This window comes from Salmo salar, chromosome ssa28 (genome assembly GCF_905237065.1).
Source record: "Salmo salar chromosome ssa28, Ssal_v3.1, whole genome shotgun sequence".
Lineage (NCBI taxonomy): Eukaryota > Metazoa > Chordata > Actinopteri > Salmoniformes > Salmonidae > Salmo > Salmo salar.
This window is the reverse complement of record NC_059469.1, coordinates 24,005,001-24,029,143: the sequence shown is the minus strand read 5'-3', so window position 1 is coordinate 24,029,143 and position 24,143 is coordinate 24,005,001. Positions and strand designations below refer to the sequence as shown.

The 24,143-nt window shown below is 42.8% G+C and overlaps 1 protein-coding gene across 29 annotated transcripts in view; it reads left to right on the top strand.

The window, feature by feature from the left end:
- LOC106589744 (neurexin-1a) overlaps nt 1-24,143 on the top strand; it is a 517,818-nt gene that overhangs the window by 212,271 nt on the left and 281,404 nt on the right. For 19 of the 29 annotated variants that reach the window (XM_045709965.1, XM_014180038.2, XM_014180041.2 and 16 more), the window contains 2 exons: nt 17,503-17,706; nt 21,399-21,425. In XM_045709965.1, coding sequence (XP_045565921.1) covers nt 17,503-17,706; nt 21,399-21,425 — 231 coding nt within the window. The remainder of the gene's footprint in view (nt 1-17,502; nt 17,707-21,398; nt 21,426-24,143) is intronic. The other 10 variants (XM_045709964.1, XM_014180047.2, XM_045709948.1 and 7 more) reach the window with 1 other exon arrangement.

Here is a 24,143-nt window from a genome sequence, read left to right as displayed (position 1 = left end):
TGTGAAGCATGGAGGAGGAGGTGTGATGCTGTGGGGGTGCTTTGCTGGTGACACTGTGAGTGATTTCTTTAGAATTCAAGGGACACCTAACCAGCATGGCTACCACAGCATTCTGCAGCGATACGCCATCTCATCTGGTTTGCGCTTAGTGGGACTATCATTTGTTTTTCAACAGGACAATGACCCAACACACCTCCAGGCTGTGCAAGGGCTATTTGACCAAGAAGGAGAGTGATGGAGTGCGGCATCAGATGACCTGGCCTCCACAATCACCCGACTTCAACCCAATTGAGATGGTTAGGGATGAGTTGGACCACAGAGTGAAGGAAAAGCAGCCAACAAGTGCTCATCATATGTAGGAACTCCTTCAAGACTGTTGGAAAAGCATTCCAGGTGAAGCTGGTTGAGAAAATGCCAAGAGTGTGCAAAGCTGTCATCAAGGCCAAGAGTGGCTACTTTCAGGAATCTAAAATATAAGTTGATTTGGTTACTACATGATTCCATATGTGTTATTTCATCGTTTTGATACCTTCATAAATATTCTCCAATGTAGAAAATAGTAAAAATAGAGAAAAACCCTTGAATGAGCACACTCCCTTTAAGAGTGTGCTTCTAATCTCAGCTCGTTACCTGTATAAAAGACACCTGGGAGCCAGAAATCTTTCTGATTGAGAGGGGGCCAAATACTTATTTCCCTCATTAAAATGCAAATCAATTTATAACATTTTTGACATGCGTTTTTCTGGATTTTTTTGTTATTCTGTCTCTCACTGTTCAAATAAACCTACCATTAAAATTATAGACTGATCATTTCTTTGTCAGTGGGCAAACGTACAAAATCAGCAGGGGATCAAATACTTTTTTCCCTCACTGTATGACACACACGCACACGCACACACACACACACATACACACACACACACACACACACACACACGCACAGTTTCTGTTTATTATAATTGTGTTGCCTTGCAACCTGCCTCCCGACTTCTCCTGAGAAACACAGCCGATATAATATTTTCCCTCCATCTTCCGTGATGCATCATGCATCATTTTAATTCTCCAGTTGTCTACAACATAAAAAAATATCCAATCTTCTTCACTACTTAAAGTCTGGGATTTGGAATGCTGTCCAATTGTCATTTTCTCTTTGGGAGCCAGTTTGTTGGAGTCAGTCACACTTTTCCTGTTGTATTTGTAAATGTAAGAAGAAGTGAGATATTTGTAGAGTTTGTAGATATTTGTAGAAGTAAGTTTCTGTGTTATGAGCTACTGTACTGTACAGGTCCCATTTGTATGTTGTATTGGTAGATGAGTTGGGTAGTATGGATTCAGGTTGCTGTGATGTAACCTATTAGTGCCTACTGTACTGTACGCTAAGGTGGTCAAGCGTAAGCAGTGGAGTTCAGCATGGTCGGTCGCTCACTGTGACTGTCCTGGTTTTGGCCAGTCAGCACTCTGACTGCTCCGAGGCTGTGTGTGTGTGTGTGTGTGTGTGTGTGTGTGTGTGTGTGTGTGTGTGTGTGTGTGTGTGTGTGTGTGTGTGTGTGTGTGTGTGTGTGTTTCCTGTTTCAGCCCAGCGTTGACCTCCTGACCCCTCTGATTGGCTGTAGGCTGATTAGCTACAAGCTGTGACTATCAACATCCTCCTCAGTTCACTGGAGCCAATTTGACCGTCTGTTTACAGAGACACTTTACATCAGTAGTGTCCTTATACTGGCATACTAGAAGATACCCATAGACTTCCAGTCATTGCGCTAACGCTAGTTAGCATTGGCTCGGAAAACGACCTCTAACTTCCTTCATACTGGACACAGAGACATAAAATGCTATCCATGAGTTCATCTGACTCTGGGGAAGTAGATAAAGGGCGTGGTTGCCAAAATCCCAAAGTATTCCTTTAAGAAAGTATCTTGAATCTTTCATAGGGAATCTTGTAAATGCTACTGAAGTCATGGTGGAACTGATGAAAATTTTAATTTTATGAAGCAAGTGTCACTTAGTTTAGTTTGTGATTTTACTCTGTCCATTTGTTGCCTTCACCTCAAACACATGCAGGTGTTTAATCTGAAACACAGCAACATATTTGTTATGTAACGACAAATAACAGATGTTCAACTTCATTTCTTTTCACTCAGTTCTGCAATTGCTCATCCCTACTGCATAAATAGCTGAACAGTTTAGGATTATTTCACAAGAAAACCCACCAAATGGGCAATAAACGCAGATGGAATCGTTAAAAAAAATAGCACCATCACGAATGTGTATGTATTCTAAATGTGTTAGGTAAGGCCCTACACAGCCTGTTAATATTTCAGCATAGTTCACCACTATTACGACATAACATCCGTATGCATTTTTTTACTAAATAGTCACCAAATAGCACGGGTGTATACATCCATGTTGGAACAGGCATAGCTGTAACACGGTATGCACACACTGTTCTCTGTGGGCTTCAGAGGCAGAGGACATTCACTCACTCTCTCTGTTTCAGTGAATAGAGTAGTGTGAATGACAGTAGGAGTATTAGGAAATATTACAAATATTAAGAAATACATAATTCAGGAGCTTTTTTGGCGACAGTGGTGGTTATAGGAGAACAAAAAGAGAGAGTGAGAGAGAGAGAGAACAGAGAGCGTGAGGGGGAGGGAGGGAGTGAGAGAAGAGAGAGGGGAGGAGACAGCATAGAGGAGAGAGCTGTGAACGTACCCAAGTCAGATGATTTCCTCTCCTTGCCTCTCACTCTACGGGTCTAATGTTTCCCTTCCCTGCTAATGAGCTGACAGAGAAGGAGGGCACACAGTAGGACGTGAGGGAGGGAGAGAGAAAGAGCAAAAGAGAGGTAGAGAGAAGTTAGTCAATGGTAGTACTGGGAATGAGGAATGAAGGGAGGCAGGGAGAGAGAAAGAGATGAGCCCAGGACAGCAACACAATTAGACCCAACCAAATCATGAGAAAACAAAAATATAATTTCTTGACACATTGGAAGAATTCGCAAAAAAAACTGAGCAAACTAGAATGCTATTTGGGCCTAAACAGAGAGTACACATTGGCAGAATACCTGACCACTGTGACTGACCCAAACTTAAGGAAAGATGTGACTATGTACAGACTCAGTGAGCAGAGCCTTGCTATTGAGAAAGGTCACCATAACCAGACCTGGCTCTCAAGAGAAGACAGGCTATGTGCACACTGCCCACAAAGTGAGGTGGAAACTGAGCTGCACTTCCGAACCTCCTGCCAAATGTATGACCATATTAGAGACACATATTTCCCTCAGATTACACAGATCCACAAAGAATTAAAAAACAAACCCAATTTTGATAAACTCCCATATCTACATGGTGAAATACCACAGTGTGCCATCACAGCAGCAAGATTTGTGACCTGTTGCCACAAGAAAAGGGCAACCAGTGAAGAACAAACACCATAGTAAATACAACCCATATTTATGTTTATTCATTTTCCCTTTTGTACTTGAACCATTAGCACATCGTTACAACACTGTATATATACATAATATGACATTTGAAATGTCTTTATTCTTTTGTAACTTCTGTGAGTGTAATGTTTACTGTTAATTTTTATTGTTTATTTCACTTTTGTTTATTATCTACTTCACTTTGCTTTGGCAATGTTAACATATGTTTCCCATGTCAATAAAGCCCTTGAATTGAATTGAGGGAGAGAGAATATGGGCATAAGGGGTGCAAGTCATTTCCACGTTATGAAGATAAAGAGGTGAGCCCACTTTGTATTCATATGCACTCTTTTGTATCGACTTAATGGAAAACCTGTACACTGTAAAGGGGTTACTGTGAATTTAACAGTAGCTTACAGGCAGCTCGGTGTCAAGTACAATTCTGTTTTTCATATTACAGTACAGCTACTGTAATATAAATACGGTATCAAAGCAAATACCGTTTAATGACACAAAGTACAATACTGTACATTTGACTATATTATACTATAAAAAAGGTAAATGCACCTGTAATCTAAATGAATGAATGAATGAAATTCATTGAGGGGTGGGGCTTGTATTTCACAGTATTTGACTTAATTAAAAGTGATTTGTGCCAGCAGGTTTACTGCTAGGCTTACACATTAGAGCACATGAATGAATATTTGGTGTTAGATATCACTTGCACTTCTAGAGGCTTTAACAAAGGCTTCCACTCTGGCAGTGACTACAGGGCAAAACCAACCAAAAGGACATAGCAAAATGCGCAACCGTTTAAGGTTCAATACTTGCTGCCCCTCCAATCTGTCCCCTATACAGTTTAAGTTGAATGGGCTCTTTAAGCATCTAATAGTTAAATTAGTACAGCATTCTGACTCACGGGTGCAACAAATATAGCCTTCTACAAGGCATGCCTCAAAATATGCTATAAACAACAATACCATGCACCCACTAGTGGTCAAAAGGTTTTTGGCGCTCTAAAGATATGGTACGGTACTGTATTCTGTGGCGTGGAATTACAGTACCATTCACAATACAGTAATGTTCCCACAATGCACCATAATTTACAGTATGCTGCAATTAAACATTTAAGAGTTTTTTTAAACTTTTGATAAAACCTAAAGTGTCCATATAAATTACAGTTTTCCATTACAGTGTGTGTTGAACCCTGATTACACTTCAGTCTGGTCACAGATAGAACAAGGAGACAGATGTTTCACCGGATGTATAAATCTAAAGCATCCGGTTGGCATTTCCACTCACTACCAAATATGGTGAGGAGAGAAAGCCCAGTGGCTGGCAGTGGGAGAAGATGGAGCGAGATGGAACTGGGCCGACATTCTGCTGATTTTCTCATTGAAGAAAAGCCGATCTCAATACAGTTTTCTGCCCCCAAAACCAAATCTGTTACAAATTTTGTAGACCCTTTGCCAAAGTTTCTAAATATTGTGTTGTTTAGGAGGAGTGTAAGGGTGAATTTAGTTACTGCACAAGCACACTTCTCAGAGAAGTTGTTCCCTAACGGAAATATGCAAATACATGCTAGGACGCGCAAATAGGATCTCGGTAGCTCGTTGCTTGGCTCTGTCCACCTGCTTGCTTATTCTGCCCACTATGCTTATTTTGCTCCCATTGAAATTGATATAGATGATCTATCTTGGGTGAGTTATAAGTATATTTGGTCTGGTGTTTCACCTCAGCTTTTTCTCTTTTCATATGGCCCTTTCTTCTCTTTCTGTTGCCCTCTCTTCACACCCTTTTTTCCTCTCTCCCTCCCGCTCTCCTCCTCTCCGTCTCTGGTGTTATGCCATGTGTGTGACTGGCGTCGGCGGTTAGAGCTGTCTAGCTAGAGAGTAGGAGCTGTGGTGCAGACAGACAGAACGGAGGATCCACCCTGGCACACTGCCAGCTGTTTTGATGTCTCCAGATTGTAGACTGGAGCCTGTGTTTGTGTGTGTGTGACACAGGAGGCTGCTGAGGGGAGGACAGCTCATAATAATGGCTGGGATGGAGTAAATGGAATGGCATCAAACACATGGAATTTTGAAAGGATCTGTTGTACACCCGACCGTTGCTGATGTGCAGGAGATAAGGAGTAACACTGAAATGAAAAGGAATTTCTGCACCCTCAGGATCAGTGCACAATTTTCTATTTAATTAGGCTGATCTCTCGGTCGCCAGACCTTCATCAGAGCATACAAATACACACAATGGTAATGTGTGTGAATGCAATCAGGCATGAGGAGCAACACCTGTGTACAACACAAATGCCAGGAGGCACATCAGCAATCAATTATCTCAGAAACATTGTGCCTTGATCAAGGCAGTTAAGGTTTTATATTTCAGTATATTTTTTACATCATTTTTTACCTGATTCCTTATGTAATTGTACATAAAAATAATAATAATAATGAAATAAATAAAAAATAAATATATATACACTAGCGTTCAAAAGTTTGGGGTCACTTAGAAATGTCCTTGTTTTTTTATTTTTAAAAGCACATTTTTGTCCATTAAATAATATCAAATTGATCAGAAATAGAATGTAGACATTGTTAATGTTGTAAATGACTATTGTAGCTGGAAACGGCAGATTTTTTATGGCATATAGTAGACGTACAGAGACCCATTACAATCAACCATCACTCCTGTGTTCCAATGGCACGTTGTGTTAGCTACTCCAAGTTTATCATTTTAAATGGATAATTGATCATGAGAAAACCCTTTTGCAATTGTGTTAGCACAGCTGAAAACTGTTGTTCTGATGAAAGAAGCAATAAAACAGTCCTTCTTTAGACTAGTTGAGTATCTGGAGCATCAGCATTTGTAGGTTCGATTACAGGCTCAAAATGGCCAGAAACAAAGACCTTTCTTCTGAAACTCGTCAGTCTATTCTTGTTCTGAGAAATGAAGGCTATTCCATGTGAGAAATTGCCAAGAAACTGAAGATCTCGTACAATGCTGTGTGCTACTCCCTTCACAGACAAGCGCAAACTGGCTCTAACCAGAATAGAATGAGGAGTGGGAAGCCCCGGTGCACAACTGAGTAAGAGGACATTTACATTAGAGTGTCTAGTTTGAGAAACAGACGCCTCACAAGTCCTCAACTGGCAGCTTCATTAAATAGTACCGGCAAAACACCAGTCTCAACGTCAACAGTGAAGAGGCGACTCCGGGATGCTGGCCTTCTAGGCAGAGTTGCAAAGAAAAAGCCATATCTCCGACTGGCCAATAAAAAGAAAAGATTAAGATGGGCAAAAGAACACAGACACTGGAACTCTGCCTAGAAGGCCAGCATCCCGGAGTCACCTCTTCACTGTTGACGTTGAGACTGGTGTTTTAGAATAACTGTTTCTGACTCATATCGATGCCACATAGGCTGTTTTCACAGGGATTCTTTACTTTCTAAAGGCAGTTAAAGAAATGTTTGATACCATTCCATCAGTTCCGTTCCAGCCATTACTATGAGCCTATCCCACCAACCTCATGTGATGTGTGTTTGTGCGTACGTGGGTATATGTGTATGTGTGTGTATGTGTGTGTGTCTGTCTGTGTGTGTGTGTGTGTGTGTGTGTGTGTGTGTGTGTGTGTGTGTGTGTGTGTGTGTGTGTGTGTGTGCGTGTGTGTATGGGTGTGCAGCTAGCAGGCAGAAAAAGCTGTCAGAAGAATTAGCCTTCACATCTCCATGCATGGTGTACCATACCACCCGGTGGCTAAACACAGCTACTGCATATGGTGTGGGAGGAGGAGCAACGCAAAACACACACACACACACACACACACACACACACACACACACACACACACACAAGGGAAAAGAGGCAGAGGAAAAGGAGGGAGGAGAAGAGGAAGGAAAACGAGTAACGAGCGATGCCGCAACGAGACCCATTTTGAATAGCAGAAGACACACACACACTGCATTCACCACCCAGTCTGTCATTCACCATGAGATGTGCCTGTACTGCATTGCACTGCACCTTGCCTACCATCTGGGTACACATAAACACACACACAAACGCACAAATGCACACAGACACAGTCTACCCCTTCCCTACCATCTGGGCACCCACCTCCACCCTCCGCTCTCTCTCTCTGCTACAACAATATTTAATACAATATCTAATTACCAACTGAAACTGGATGGATTAGAGAGAGAAGCAATGAGGGGGAGGGCATTTAGGATGCATTCAGGAGGACATTTATGATGTGTTCAGGAGGGCATTTAGGATGCATTCAGGAGGACATTTAGGATGTGTTCAGGAGGACATTTAGGATGCATTCAGGAGGACATTTAGGATGTGTTCAGGAGGACATTTAGGATGTGTTCAGGAGTACATTTAGGATGTGTTCAGTAGGACATTTAGGATGTGTTCAGGAGGACATTTAGGATGTGTTCAGGAGTACATGTAGGATGTGTTCAGGAGGACATTTAGGATGTGTTCAGGAGGACATTTAGGATGTGTTCAGGAGTACATGTAGGATGTGTTCAGGAGTACATGTAGGATGTGTTCAGTAGGACATTTAGAATGTGTTCAGGAGGACATTTAGGATGTGTTCAGGAGGACATGTAGGATGTGTTCAGGAGGACATGTAGGATGTGTTCAGGAGGACATGTAGGATGTGTTCAGGAGGACATTTAGGAGGCGTTCAGGAGGACATTTAGGAGGCGTTCAGGAGGACATTTAGGATGAGTTCAGGAGGACATTTAGGATGCGTTAAGGAGGACATTTAGGATGAGTTCAGGAGGACATTTAGGATGCGTTCAGGAGGACATTTAGGATGAGTTCAGGAGGACATTTAGGATGAGTTCAGGACGACATTTAGGATGCGTTCAGGAGGACATTTAGGATGCGTCCAGGAGGACATTTAGGATGCATTCAGGAAGACATTTAGGATGCGTTCAGGAAGACATTTAGGATGCATTTAGGAGGACATTTAGGATGAGTTCAGGAGGACATTTAGGATGCGTTCAGGAGGACATTTAGGATGCGTTCAGGAGTACATTTTAGAAACTTTCAGGAGGACATTTAGGATGCGTTCAGTTCATTTAGGATGAGTCCAGGAGGACATTTAGGATGCGTTCAGTTCATTTAGGATGAGTCCAGGAGGACATTTAGGATGCGTTCAGGCCGGGAAAGATGTCTGCTTGATGTCTGCTTAACTAAAATATTTTCCTAAAATGTGTGTGTGTGTGTCTCTGTGTGTGGTTGATTGGACAGTGTAGTGGACATGACAGTGCCATATCCTGACAGTGGTCTTCTACAGGCAGCAGGGCTCAGATAAAGCTGTTTTACAGACTCAGCTCCAGGCAGGGGGAGGGCCACATTAGATTTTGGCCCAGGATAATAGCCACCTCTCTGGCCTTGGAACTGGCAATATTCTCCATGTCTCTCCATGTTTCCATCAATCTGTTGATAATGATAGATTTAAAAAATCCAATGAACCAGCATATCTCTATCTCTGCCCCCCCTCCCTCTCTCTCTCTCTCTCTCTCTCTCCTCCTCTCTCTGTCAATCTTTCCACCAAGTTGGCAAGTTGTTTCTATCTTCTCTAAATTTACCAGCCAGTCTGTCTACTTCCTCCTTCCTCAGTAGTGTACACTAAGATATTCAGACTGAGTGGTCTGGAGAAGCACTGGAGAATGGAGGCATAATATATTCAGAGACAGTGGTCTGGAGAAACACTGGAGAATGGAGACAATATATTCAGAGACAGTGGTCTGGAGAAGCACTGTAGAATGGAGACATAATATATTCAGAGACAGTGGTCTGGAGAAACACTGGAGAATGGAGACAATATATTCAGAGACAGTGGTCTGGAGAAGCACTGTAGAATGGAGACATAATATATTCAGAGACTGTGGTCTGGAGAAACACTGGAGAATGGAGACAATATATTCAGAGACAGGGGTCTGGAGAAACACTGGAGAATGGAGACAATATATTCAGAGACAGGGGTCTGGAGAAACACTGGAGAATGGAGACAATATATTCAGAGACAGGGGTCTGGAGAAACACTGGAGAATGGAGACAATATATTCAGAGACAGGGGTCTGGAGAAACACTGGAGAATGGAGACAATATATTCAGAGACAGGGGTCTGGAGAAACACTGGAGAATGGAGACAATATATTCAGAGACAGGGGTCTGGAGAAACACTGGAGAATGGAGACAATATATTCAGAGACAGGGGTCTGGAGAAACACTGGAGAATGGAGACAATATATTCAGAGACAGTGGTCTGGAGAAGCACTGTAGAATGGAGACATAATATATTCAGAGACAGTGGTCTGGAGAAACATTGGAGAATGGAGACAATATATTCAGAGACAGTGTTCTGGAGAAACACTGGAGAATGGAGACAATATATTCAGAGACAGTGGTCTGGAGAAACACTGGAGAATGGAGACAATATATTCAGAGACAGTGGTCTGGAGAAACACTGGAGAATGGAGACAATATATTCAGAGACAGGGGTCTGGAGAAACACTGGAGAATGGAGACAATATATTCAGAGACAGGGGTCTGGAGAAACACTGGAGAATGGAGACAATATATTCAGAGACAGTGGTCTGGAGAAACACTGGAGAATGGAGACAATATATTCAGAGACAAGGGTCTGGAGAAGCACTGGAGAATGGAGACCAGTGGTGTGTATTCATGGATGCCAAGGGCAGCCAGGCTTCCTAAAACAATTGATCCCCCACAAAAAATAATAATACTAAAAATAAAAACATGTATTAATTTTTCATCTCTGTGTTTCATACTTTTCCTTCAATTTGCAAGAGGCTGAATGTATCTCACAGGAGAAAACATCCGAGCGAGCCAAACAGCCCCCCTCTTTATGTCTCTACGTGTTGGCCATCCATCTGATGCTGTCTGGTCCAAACGAGTATGACATTGTTGCAGCCCGTAGCATTAAAGGCAAGGGAAGCCAGCGAGCATCTGGCCTCCCTTGACAAAAAATGTATAAAATAATTGCCAATCAGCGTTGAGCTAAACTGAGCGAGCTCAACTGTGAATGGTCCTGGCACACCAAAAAAAAAGTGTCAAGGGAAGCCAGCTTGGATTTGGCGTCTCTCCTATGAAATCCCATTGAGAGCATACGTCATTGACAGAAAAATTTGAATTGTTGCATCTCCTTGTGTTGTTGTCCTCCGGTGGCTAGCTAGCCAGCTAGCTAAAATTGGCCCTTTCCTAAATTAGCTACGGATAGAAATAGGGATTTGGACTTGAGCTTTTACTTAATTCTCCATACTGGCCAATGATTATAATGATAATTCTGATCCAACCATTAATTCATACACTGTTGTGCCCCTGGCCTGAGAGGATGGAAGTTCAATATGTAGCAAGGAGGGTGATTCAACATGTTTTTCTACTTGCACGAACGTGCACAGATGCACATACTCAGACGTACACAGAAACCATGGACAGTCAAATCATATTTAGCTTAAGTTGATTGGACTAAATTGTTTTTGGTATCTTGTAGTTGTCGCTGTATTAGACTAAGCAGAGGTGATTTGATGATGTTGAAATGATGAAGTTGAAATGGTGCTGGAATAGTGGAGGCAGCTCCTGTTTTCTTTGTGTCTTGCGGTAACTCTCTATGGTTCTAAATCAATAGTTGTTTAGTGGTCCGAAAATGTCAGAAACATGACCTTCCTTGACCATGCTGTAGGTCATGTAACTGTCTGTTACTGTATATGCAATATGCTTTGTGGACTTCACCGGACATAGGCTGCTAACCGGTTTTGTGATAAAACAGGTGTGGTTGAATTTATTCTGCCACTGTGTCTTCTTATTGTCTCGGCCTTTAGGCCTATATATCACAGTAGTGGGGGGGCGGGGGGGGCGGCTTGGCTTCCCCAGTGATTTTACCTATGCACCACTACTGCTGGAGACATAAGATATTCAGAGACAGGGTCTGGAGAAAGACTGGAGACATAAGCAGGCTGAATAATGAATGATGCCTGTAGTCCAATTCTTGCTGTTTGTTATGAATGTTGAACATACATTTCTCCAAACCCCCTTGGCGACTGTAATTCGGCGATAGTTGAATTGGATTGGGTGGATCAGGCCTGGTGGTGCTATAGGGGTGGCTGTGACATGCGGGTGACAGCTTGGCTTGCCCTCTTGCAAACCTCCACTCAAGGGAGGAAGGGAGAGAGACGGGGGAGCGGGGGAGTGGGGGGCAGGGAGAGAGGGTGAGAAAATGAGAGACAGAGAGGAGAGGGTGGAGAGAGAGAGGAGAGGGTGGAGAGGGACCTCAACCATGTCCCCCTTTTTAAGATTACTGCCTAATTTGTTTCTCTAAAGCAGTCTGTCCCCTAGCTAGATGTTGTTGCCTCCTCCTTGTTTTCGTCTGAAAATCAAGAGAGCGTGAGGTGTCACACAAACACACACATATAACACACACACACACACACACACACACACACACACACACACACACACACACACACACACTTACAAAATGGCGAGAATAGATGCTTACCATATTGTCCTCCACACCTCTTCCTCTCCTCCCTTAACAGGTTCTGCTTGTCTTAAAGCAGGCAGTGAGTTGGTCGCTACTTGCTCCGTTTCAGCTTCAATCCCCCTGCTTTATTTTGATATTACACATGGTTGTGTGCCATTAAAAATGAAGTGAGTGCTGCTCCAACAATGGATGTTTGACAGGTGCCCACTTTGCATTTGATAATGATGCTCTCACATGTCAGATTTCATATTTCCACATCGTTCTCAGAATTTCTTATTTACGCTGCTAACTGCCTGACAGCCTGTTATACGCATCTCAACAGAGACGGCAGCATCCTAGGCCGTGTCCCAAGTGGCACCCTGTTTAGTGCACTACTTTTGACCAGCACCTATCAACAATAGTGCACTGTATAGGGAATAGGGTGCCATTTGGGACGAATCTCTGGATGAGATGCAATGTTTATGAATTTATTCAGATTGTGATTTCACTCAGATTGTGATTACTTGTTTTTATCTAGCTAGGGCTGACAAAGGCCCAGTATTAGAGTACAGAGCACCATTGTGTAACTCTACAATTCTCTGTAATTGTGAAAGAACTCATAGGCATTCTCGACACAAGTAAACAACACATTAATCATTTGGATTGTTGTCTGTGGCTTGCCGTAGACAGAGAGGAAAAGGAGAATACCTGTGGTCATTATGGTCACATGTACAGTAGGATATATTCATTCAGGTCTAGTTCAATAGAATGTACCACAGATGTATGAATATAAATACTATGACATGGCAATTTCACAGGTCATATGGACAGCTAATCCAATAGGACATATGAGGGAAAAAAGTGTGAGTGAGGAAGGAAAATGGATGTTGACTTAAACATGGTTAGGGCCTGTACCATGTAGAGAGACATCTGATAGAGAGGAGATGTGAGCAGACAGAGATGAGTGACTGCAGAAACTTCTGCTCTCTTTCTCTCTCTCTCTTCTCTTTCTCTCTACCCTCTTTCTCTCTCTCTCTTTCTCTCTCTGTCTTCTCTCTCATTTCTGCCTCGCTCTCTCTCTTCTCTCTCCCCTCTTTCTGTCTCTCTCTTTCTGTCTCTCTCTCTCTCTCTCTCTCTCTCTCTCTCTCTCTCTCTCTCCCCTTCTCTTTCTCTCACCCCTCTTTATCGCTCTTTCTCTCTCTCTCGCTCTCTCTCTCTCTCTGTACCTTCCTGGAGTGACTCAAAGTGAATGCGAGATAGATAGTTACCATGGTGAAGAGGATAAAGGACTATCTTTTTGGCTGAGGTGAGAGATAGCGTCTAACTTCAAGAAAGGGAATCAGGACAATTTAGGAAAGTGGTGCGAAAAGGAGAGAATATCAGATTTGCGATTTAAGTATAATAAACAATCCCATTGGAAAGTAGACCTGCATCTTATGTCCCTTGCAGACTTCCACACACTGCCTAATTTTACTTAGTAGCCCATCCAAACAGCGCTCATGTTGTAACGGGTCATTTCTAGCAGTAATAATACCCAATCTTTATCCCATTTATACCCTCTATGTCAGATGTTGTCACTAATATTTCTGAGGTCACAAAGTCAAATGGATTCACACATGATATTTAAGATAGCCTACTATTAACATGGACCATCAAGCTATGTCATTGTCTATTTTAGGACTTGGGGGTATCAGAAACAAATGTGTAAAAAATAATTTGATGAATCTGGCATTATTTCCATTATCTCAAATCGGGTAGGCTAATACCAAATTTCAGTCTGAATGAAGTATATTCTTTTGAGTAATTGAAATGCATCAGAACGGGATTGGAAATTTCAGAAAAACATCAGGGATGATGATAATCATTGAGCAATCTCTGTGTATGATCTTTTGTGAGAATCAATTCATTTCCCAGAGTGATTCTGTGCAAATTCATCACCCTCCCTTCTAACTATTCCTGCTCAGCTTGGGTGTGTTGTAGATGAAAACACATACGTGTTCCTGAGAGTCTTATCTTTCAGGGATGGGTTATAGTTGCTAATAGCTCCAACCGTTCAGAAGGTAGGCGTATTATATATTTTTTATCAAATCCAATTTTATTTGTCACATGCGCCGAATGCAACAGGTGTAGAGCTTACCGTGAAATGCTTACTTACTTACGCATAGCTAATAAACAGCGAGTGGCAGCAGTGTAAAAACAAAGGGTGTCAATGTAAATAGTTTGGTTGGCCGTTTGATTAATTGTTCAGCAGTTTTGGGGGTAGAAGCTGTAAAGGAGCCTTTTGGTCCTATACTTGGTGCTCCGGTACCGCTTGCCGTACGGTAGTAGAGAGAACAGTCAATGACTTGGGTGACTGGAGTGTTTGACCATTTTTGGGGGCCTTTTGGGCCGGTTATCAAACGTTACCCACGAAACCGCGGTTCTACAAATTAAGCACGCATGCACCACGCACACACGCACACATAGACACACACACACACTTTGCTTTAGCAGCCGGGCGGGAGACAGACAGTTTAGCGGCGAGCCCTCATTTGTCACACTGTCCCTGTCACCTGAAGCGTACCCCAGGATGGGAGGTGGTGAGGGGGAGGAGAGGAGGGAGAAATTGGATTTGGGTGAGGGATTGTGTCGGAGCAGCGGAGTCATCCCATGGGGGATGGATGTGACATGAGGTGTGTTTGACGACGAACCTGTGTGTGTGTGTGTGTGTGTGTGTGTGTGTGTGTGTGTGTGTGTGTGTGTGTGTGTGTGTGTGTGTGTGTGTGTGTGTGTGTGTGTGTGTGTGTGTGTGTGTGTGTTAACATTGGCATCCTATTATCTCCTCTCATCCCTTACCTCTGTCTGTCTGAGGCACTAATGGTTTTGTTATTGGGTTCTGGTTTGTTTGGTTACTGGGAATGATGTTACACCCTCTTCCCTCAGTGTTAAACAATCTGCCCAGCATCGTTGTACACTAAAAAAGGAGAGTTCCTCAAGGGTTTCGTTGGGAAGGTTGATGGTACTATGTGGAACCATACAAACCCATATAACCCTTTGCGCCCTTCAATGGTTCTTTGCAATTCAAAAAGGGTTCTTTCCTCTCTATTAATTATTCAAATGTAGGGGCAGCGGCTCATTCAAATATGTTGGGGTGTGGTTTCTGTACAGTTCTTTTTGTGCAACCATGACTGATAGTGTTGTTCCAGTTGATCTAATCTGTTGTGTGACGCTATTACATGTTATATTTGACTATGGCCAGTGATGGTGTCTTGTGAAAGACTCACGTATGGCCTTGAGAACGGCTGACTAAGTCAGAAGTTCTCAGTTCTCTCATCATGGACCCCCAGTCGTTCCAGAGCTAGCACACTTGATTCAGAATAAATACAATTGCCTGTCCTGAAGACCTCTATATTGGTCCTCTAATACTGGACTAGTAAAGGCCCAGTGCACTACTTTGGTGATATATTTTTAACTAAATGTATTGGAGTGTTTACCAGCATTTGTAACTTGAGTCTGATAATTACCTGTGCAAAACAGTTAATCTGATAATACTTGTGGAATATAAAAAGACTTGCTTGATATTTGTTTTCCAGTTTCTTGAAATACTTTGCAAATGCAACTTATTTCTATGTGAAAACTGAAATGGTCTATTCATTCCTTTTCCATTTAAGTAGACACTCTTATCCAGAGCAACTTACAGTAGTGAGTGCATACAGTTATATACTTTGTCCCTGTGGGAATCAAACCCACAACTCTAGCATTGCAAGCACAATGCTCTACAAACTGAGCCACATCATCACAACACATCATCACAAACCACTTGATGTCTCAATGTTCTCAATTACTGTATTGGTCATTGTTTTTCTTCATAGTGATGGAAAGTCTACAGGTACAAACCTAGATGACCAGCCTAGGTACAGTACAGTAATGTGTATTTACATTAAGTGGTGTGTAAGGATGTTAAATGAATACTGCACAAAAGGTGGTTGTTTTCCATGTTATTTGAGCAAAACAAACATTTAATTTGTATAGTGTCTTTGCCCATAACTTTGCACCTTTTGATGTAAATTATTGAGGACAGTGTTTTGTTGTTTCTGGATTGCATTCGAATGACAAGGGCAGAGAAAGGGACAGGGCAACAACTCTTACAATTCCAGCTATTGAATACTGCAAGATCCTATTCTTAATTATATAACTTTTTTTGCCAAAGTAGAGATGCTGAAATTTTTTGGGGCCCGTTCTAAAGACGTCTATATAGCTGTCCGCTAATAGTAGTAAAGGCACTATTTTTGTGACATTATTATTATTATTATATATATTTGTAAATCATTTATTTTCCTATTAATATTTGTAAAAATAAAAAATAAATATGGGGGTGTTGAAGCACCCTCAGCACCCCTACTTCCCGTGGCTATGTTCTTTATAGAAACATTCTCCACAAAGGTTTTATGAAGAACCATCAGGAAATCCTTCAATATAGCTCCAAAAAGGGTTGTAACCATAGCAGAATGCTTTTTGGATGCTAAATATAGCCTTTTTTTATGATTCATTATAGAACCTTAGTAATCTGTTATTTATAACACTATACAGGTTCCATTTAGAACCTTCAAAAAAAGGTTCCATACTGTATAGCACCAAAAAGGGTTCTGCTGTAGTATTACAAGTCAAATAACCCTTATTTGGCACTATATAGAACCATTTGTTTTTAGTGTGTAGAGGAAACAGCTGCCTGGGTTCAAATACTATTTGAAATCATTTGAAATCCTTGAGCCCAAGACATAGTCATTTCCCTGTCTTTATACCCCATCTTCATTTTTGTCTCAAGGTTGATTGACCATTAGAGTGGTGGTGTGGTGGTTTTGCTCTGACTGCAAAACCCTGTTAGGCTGTCTAACCGTGTCTCCAAATGGGACCAGGAGGATCTCTTCAGTCTGAAGAGCCTTTGAGGTTTTGAGACTGTTTATGTATTCAGTCAAGGTCTTGTCACCTTCAAATACATGTGGTGGATGAGCATGGACTTGGAAACACATGAATATGTACTGGTTGGTGGGAATCTGGGACTGTGCCTGAGAGCTCTTGATCCAAGGCCCTTGGTATAAGCAGCAACAAACATAACCCATGTCGTGTTAATAGTCTGTTTATTTTCAAGTAGAATTGATAGCTGACTTAATTTACTTTGATTTTATAACATAACAAATGTTCATATCGCAACAATATATATTGTTATATATTATTTATCGCTCTCCTCACTCTCTCTCCTCTCCCACTACTCTCCTCCCTCTTTCTTCTCCTCCTCTCCTCCTCTTCCCCTTGCTTTCCTCTGCATCCCTCTCTCTCCTCTCCTCCCCTGCTCTCCTCCCCCTACTCTCCCCTCCTTCCCATCTCCCTCTTTCCTCTCCCCCCGCTCTCCTCCCCATCACCCTCTCTCCTCTCCTCCCCCCTACTCTCCTCCATTTCCCATCCCCCTCTCTCCTCGCCCCCGCTCTCCTCCCCATCACCCTCTCTCCTCCCCTCAACTCTCCTCCATTTCCCATCCCCCTCTCTCCTCACCTCCCGTTGCTCTCCTGCCATCTCTCCCCTCTCCCCCTCTCCTTTCCTCCTCCCAGATGCGACCATCCTGAGTTATGACGGCAGTAAGTTCATGAAGATCCAGTTGCCGGTGGTGATGCACACAGAAGCAGAAGACGTGTCGCTACGGTTCCGTTCTCAACGGGCATATGGCGTGCTGATGGCCACAACGTCACGTGACAGTGCCGACACGCTGCGCCTGGAGCTGGAGACCGGCCGCGTTCGCCTGACGGTCAACCTAGGTAACGCCACACGGTGTAGCCGCACGCCACACAGTTACAACAAAACTCACATGGTGCACATAGCCTATGACATGACCACAACAAACACATAGCTGAAGATGACTCACATAGGTTCATGACTCACATAGGTTCATGACTCACATAGGTTCATGACTCACATAGGTTCATGACTCACATAGGTTCATGACTCAAACCTGATATAACATTTAGCAACCTCGTCATCCTGAAAACAGACAGACATTTTCTCTATCTTACATCTATGTTACACTCACTCTCTATCATCTTAGCTATGGATATGCTGATGATATATATGAAATGCTGTATATTATGTTGAATAGAAGGGGATGGTATGGAACCCTTCAGTGGCCAGAGTCTGCGGCTCTCCGCTCACTGCCAAATGAGCACGCTGTCGTTTTGGCCCAGCAGGGAATGCTCTCTGTCCTACCCCACCCCTACCCCACCCTACCCCCAAGTGACTGTGCAGTAAGAGCATACATTGTTAGTATGTCTATGTGATCCTGGTGGGAATTGAACCTATGACCTTGGCATTGCTATAGCCAAGACCATTAGCCAAATATAAGCCATACTTCCCATTAGCACCAAAAGCCAAATATACTGTCAGCCCCATACCTGTTATTATCCAAATTGGCTGGCTCTGGCCACTGTTTTATATGGAACCTTTTTCCATTATAGCCTTGGAACCTAATTACTGGTACCTTCTCTGCCCCGTTGAGGTCCCCTCTGACTATACTTACTTTACTTAGAGTTTTTAGCTCCTGGTGGAGAAAAGCCCTCAGCCTTCTACAGTCACTGGTCTCAGGTCTGTGCTCTGTAACAGTTGTAAGAGTGGTGTCTAATATCTAGTAGTGTCCCTCCCATAGAATTAAATAGACCTGACCAAAATGGCTGCCATTATCAGCACATTCTAGAGCTATGCAGGCCGTTGATATCATCCACTCTATTGTATTACATGTCTCTATGGTCCCTCTACTGTCTCAGTAGTCTTATAAACATCACTGACAAATCAAATCAAAGTGTATTTTGTCATGTGGACAGTACCACAGCAGGTCTAAACGCTGACTTGCAGCTCTTCCTCAGCAGTGAAAAATAAATGTGAAGTAGCAAAGCTAATCAATAGACAATAAGTAGATGAATACAAATAAAAAGTGCACAACAATCGGTAAAAAAGACAGGGTCGTAAAAATAGTTCATAAAAGAGAACAAGGTCAGACTGTTGACCGACCGAGCCTTCCCCAGAGCTCATTTACATTTTAGTCATTTAGCAGACAATCTTATCCAGAGCGACTTGCATGAGCAATAACGGTTAAGTGCATTGCTCAAGGGCACATCGGCAGTATTTTCACCCTAGTCAGCTTGGGGATACGAACCAGTGACAATTTGGTTACTGGCCCAACGCTCTTCACAAGCTGGGCTACCTGCCTAGGACAAGGCTCTAGTCGGCCGTTTATGTGAGGCTGAGCGTAGCTCATAGAGTGATGAAAGTGCAAAAACAAACAATCGAGAGATATAACTTCTGATATTAATATTTATTGTTGTATAATACTCTTTGCCTTTTGTCTGCACGCCCAGTTCTCAGCGTGCTATAGATAGTGTGTGTGTGTGTGTGTGTGTGCGCGTGCGTGTGTGTGTGTCTATTTGCTCTCCTCATGGAGCAACGGAGAGAATCCGCCTCTGGAAATGTTAGATATCTCCCAAACCGGGCATGGCTGTGGGAAATGATAGCCATCTATTTCTCCTTTCCGCCGGTTAAACAGAAATGGGCTTTCTAAACAGAGGCATTTAGCGGTGCATGCAAAGGAGAGGGCATGGGATTGGCAGAACTTTCTGTCTGTCTGTCGACCACAGGGAAGCCTGTTGCCGTGACACCCAGGGCGACAGCGCCTCACACTGACACGGGGCTGACAACCCACATCACCACGGTTACGGGGCTGACAACCCACATTGCCTCGGTTACCATAGATGTCTTCTGAAATCTGATCTGATGATGACAGCCAAGATGTTTTTGTTTACATTTTCTTTTTTGATTTCTTTTGGACAGATTTTAATACTTTCTTCGCTTGGTTTCACTTGCCCTTAGATCGCTAGGTCTCCCTTCTCCCTCTGTCTTCTTTCTCTCCCCTCTCCTCCCTCACTTTCCCCTTTCTTTGAAAAGCAGAGCATTTCCTGTGCGGGCTGGCTGGCGTTGGTCTTTGGCTGTTTGCGACCACTTTTCTGCTGTGGTTGACGACACACGACTGGCAGGGCCACATGGGTAGAATGTCTGGGTCTGGATCCGGTCAGCTCTCTCTTCTCACAGCACAACACTGACTCACTGTATATAGTCAGAGAGAGAGAGAAAGAGAGAGGCTGGATAGCAGCAACAATATGTAGTTGTTTAAAAATAGTAGCAGTATTTGTATACTAGTAGTAGTAGGTAGTACAAGTATTAGTTGTAGGTCCACATAGTAGTGCTAGTAGTAGTAGTAGTAGTAGTAGTTGTAGGTCCACATAATATTCATAATAGTAGTAGTAGTAGTAGTAGTTGTTGTTGTAGGTCCATATAATAATAATAATAATAATACTAATTCTAATAATAATAATAATATAGTAGTAGTAGTAGTAGTAGTAGTTGTTGTATGTCCACATAATATTAATAATAGTAGTAGTAGTAGTAGTAGTTGTTGTAGGTCCACATAATATTAATAATAGTAGTAGTAGTAGTAGTAGTAGTTGTTATAGGTCCATATAATCAATAATAATAGTAGTAGTAGTAGTAGTAGTAGTAGTAGTAGTAGTAGTAGTAGTAGTAGCTGTAGTAGTAGTAGTTGTTATAGGTCCATATAATAATAATAATAATAATAGTAGTAGTAGTAGTAGTAGCTGTAGTAGCTGTAGTAGTAGTAGTTGTTGTTGTAGTAGTAGTTGGTCAAATTTGAACTCATTACAAGGAATAGGTTTCTAGCAGTGGTGAAGATGTTCTGTGAGAAAAGCCTCTGTCACCAATGGCATCATGCCTGACATTCAGTATGAATCCTTTGAATTGGTTAAAAAAGGCTACTGGACAGTGGTCAAATTGAGGCATGGTGTCTTTGAATGCCCTATCCTACGTCTAAGATGTTAGACTACCCATCATCGCTACCAAGTGGCCCAGCTCGACCATGACCATGTTCCGATGCTCTCTTGTTGCAGATCTCATAGGTAAAAATATAACCACCTCCTCTGTCAAGGAGACCATTTTATTTGGGACTTTTACCAGGAAATGTTTAATTAAAAGGTTAATAATGTTTTGTTACTTTTCTGTAGAAATATATTTTTAATCTACAAATCATTAACACAAAATATTCAAACTTTGATTGAGTGATATAGGTTGGTCAGTCAAGGCCTTCCGGTTCAGCACACACACTACAACAACCTAAAAAATATAGCACTGTGAAAGGCCCTTTACTGACATAAACAACTATATAACTAACTCATTTGATTGGCACTGTAAAGTAGTAGTTGCCATGCTCTTCCTACCACACCCCAGCAACTTTTACCTGAGCCAGGTGTGGAGGAGGAGAGGGCCATGGTAGAGAGCATCATGGTGTGGTCCCTGGGTCCGTGTGTCGTCCCCAGAGGGGTGGGATGTTTTAATATTGTCTGCAGCTGTCACAGTGAAGGATTTGACATCTCATCTGTTCTCCCCCATCTAGACTGTATCAAGATTAACTGTACTACCAGTAAGTAAAGACTGCTCATATTTAATACTCTACCTCCTTTGTTAATACTATTTTACTGTTACTCTTTTATCTGTATTCACAACGTTGTTTATTCATGAATGTAGATCCCTCTTTAAACAAACTACACCTATATAGGCCTTATTTTTTATTTTATTTAACCTTAATTTAACTTAAAAAGGGTTTATGAAGCTTTTATTAAGCCTTACATTTTGTTGTTTGTTTAAAGTGTGACCTGAATGTATGTGATCTAAATGTGTGTGCCAGAAAGTAGACTATTTAGGTACAAGCTATATAGATGTCATATGTTTTACATTATGATTTCAGACCAGTTTGACAAAGATGTGCAATATTTATTATTTTCTTCCCCAACAGCTAATGGTGAGAAATCGCTATTTAAAAGAAATCACATTTCCATTATGATTCCAATCAATTTCCTATACCTTGGATATACATATTATGTATGATATAGACCAGTATAGACCAGTGCATAGCATACAGACCATTTCATGGGAGATAATGGACTGTGCATTATAGTATGTTCTGGGCCTCAGTCAGGCAGTGTGAATCTGCATCTGCTGTCCTACAGAATACTGACTGCTTGAGAAGGGGAGGGAGAAGGCAGAGGATGCATGGAGGGATAGAGGAAAGAGAGGGAGGGAGAAGGCAGAGGATGCATGGAGGGATAGAGGAAGGAGAGGGAGGGAGAAGGCGGAGGATGCATGGAGGGATAGAGGAAGGAGAGGGAGGGAGAAGGCAGAGGATGCATGGAGGGATAGAGGAAGGAGAGGGAGGGAGAAGGCAGAGGATGCATGGAGGGATAGAGGAAGGAGAGGGAGGGAGAAGGCAGAGGATGCATGGAGGGATAGAGGAAGGAGAGGGAGGGAGAAGGCAGAGGATGCACGGAGGGATAGAGGAAGGAGAGGGAGGGAGAAGGCAGAGGATGCACGGAGGGATAGAGGAAGGAGAGGGAGGGAGAAGGCAGAGGATGCACGGAGGGATAGAGGAAGGAGAGGGAGGGAGAAGGCAGAGGATGCACGGAGGGATAGAGGAAGGAGAGGGAGGGAGAAGGCAGAGGATGCATGGAGGGATAGAGGAAGGAGAGGGAGGGAGAAGGCAGAGGATGCATGGAGGGATAGAGGAAGGAGAGGGGAGGGAGAAGGCAGAGGATGCATGGAGGGATAGAGGAAGGAGAGGGAGGGAGAAGGCGGAGGATGCATGGAGGGATAGAGGAAGGAGAGGGAGGGAGAAGGCAGAGGATGCATGGAGGGATAGAGGAAGGAGAGGGAGGGAGAAGGCAGAGGATGCATGGAGGGATAGAGGAAGGAGAGGGAGGGAGAAGGCGGAGGATGCATGGAGGGATAGAGGAAGGAGAGGGAGGGAGAAGGCGGAGGATGCATGGAGGGATAGAGGAAGGAGAGGGAGGGAGAAGGCAGAGGATGCATGGAGGGATAGAGGAAGGAGAGGGAGGGAGAAGGCAGAGGATGCATGGAGGGATAGAGGAAGGAGAGGGAGGGGTTGGAATTAATGAGGAGCCCCCAACATGGCAGTCAACAGTAATTTTTCACACTCTGTTGTCTCTAATTACCAGCCTTGATGACGCTCCTAAATTCAAACAGACTGATATAAAACGCATGCTTGGAAACAGAGGTATTTTAGCCACGGATGATTTTCTCCGTTCCCTTGTTTTCAATTTATTTTAATTTTTTAACCTTTCTCTCCGTTCGTCATTCTCTTCTTGTATTTTATTTTCACCTTTCTCTCTGTTCGTCATTCTCTTGTATTTTATTTTCACCTTTCTCTCTGTTCGTCATTCTCTTGTATTTTATTTTCACCTTTCTCTCTGTTCGTCATTCTCTTGTATTTTATTTTCACCTTTCTCTCTGTTCATCATTCTCTTCTTTTCTTTCTTTCTTCCCTCAGTCTATCTTGGCGCCTGGTAAATTAATGAGGCTTTTCAAAGCAAAGAGGAAATACGGAGTGTGATTTTATTATTCTCATTAACCTGCCTTACAGAGCAGAGAGAAAGGGATGGAGAGAGTAGGACTGCCAGGAGGGAAGGAGGGAGGGACGGAGGGAAGGAAGGAATAAGGGATGTAGCGGAAGGAAGCGAGGTGAGAGGGAGGGAGGGATTGAGAAATGGATAGGGTAGGGAAAGAGATAGTGATGGAGAGAATAGGACTGCTAGGAAAGAGGGAGGGAGGGACAGAGAAAGAGAGAGGGAAGGGGGTATATGAGTGTGGAGCTACAGAGGCTACATTGCAATATTTTAGGAGGAAACTTGTCCTTGTCCTTGTATTTATAATTCAGGGACATTGATGAATTAATGATGGAAGAAGAGTCCTCAAGAGTCAGAAAAGATGAGCCGTCCTTTCCTGTGTTCCATACTGCATGCTGCATACACACTATATCTCTAGGGTTTACCTTCACTTCCATCACACTGACTCTCCTCCACTGTTATGGAGAAACACACTCCCAGCAACATGACATAGTAAGCTCTGTCTCCTCCATCCAGATTGTCTTCATCCATTCTGCATCCAGTCCTCTTAGTCTGGCTGGGGGTACGGTTGAGTCACACGAATGGATGCAATACATGATAGGGTACATATGAATTTATATCTGGAGGCTGGTGTCATAGGAAGGTCTGTGCATAGGGGCATCAAAAGTTAGGCTATTCTATAGCATTACCCGTCAATTCCAATGGTGATTTTCAATACCTAT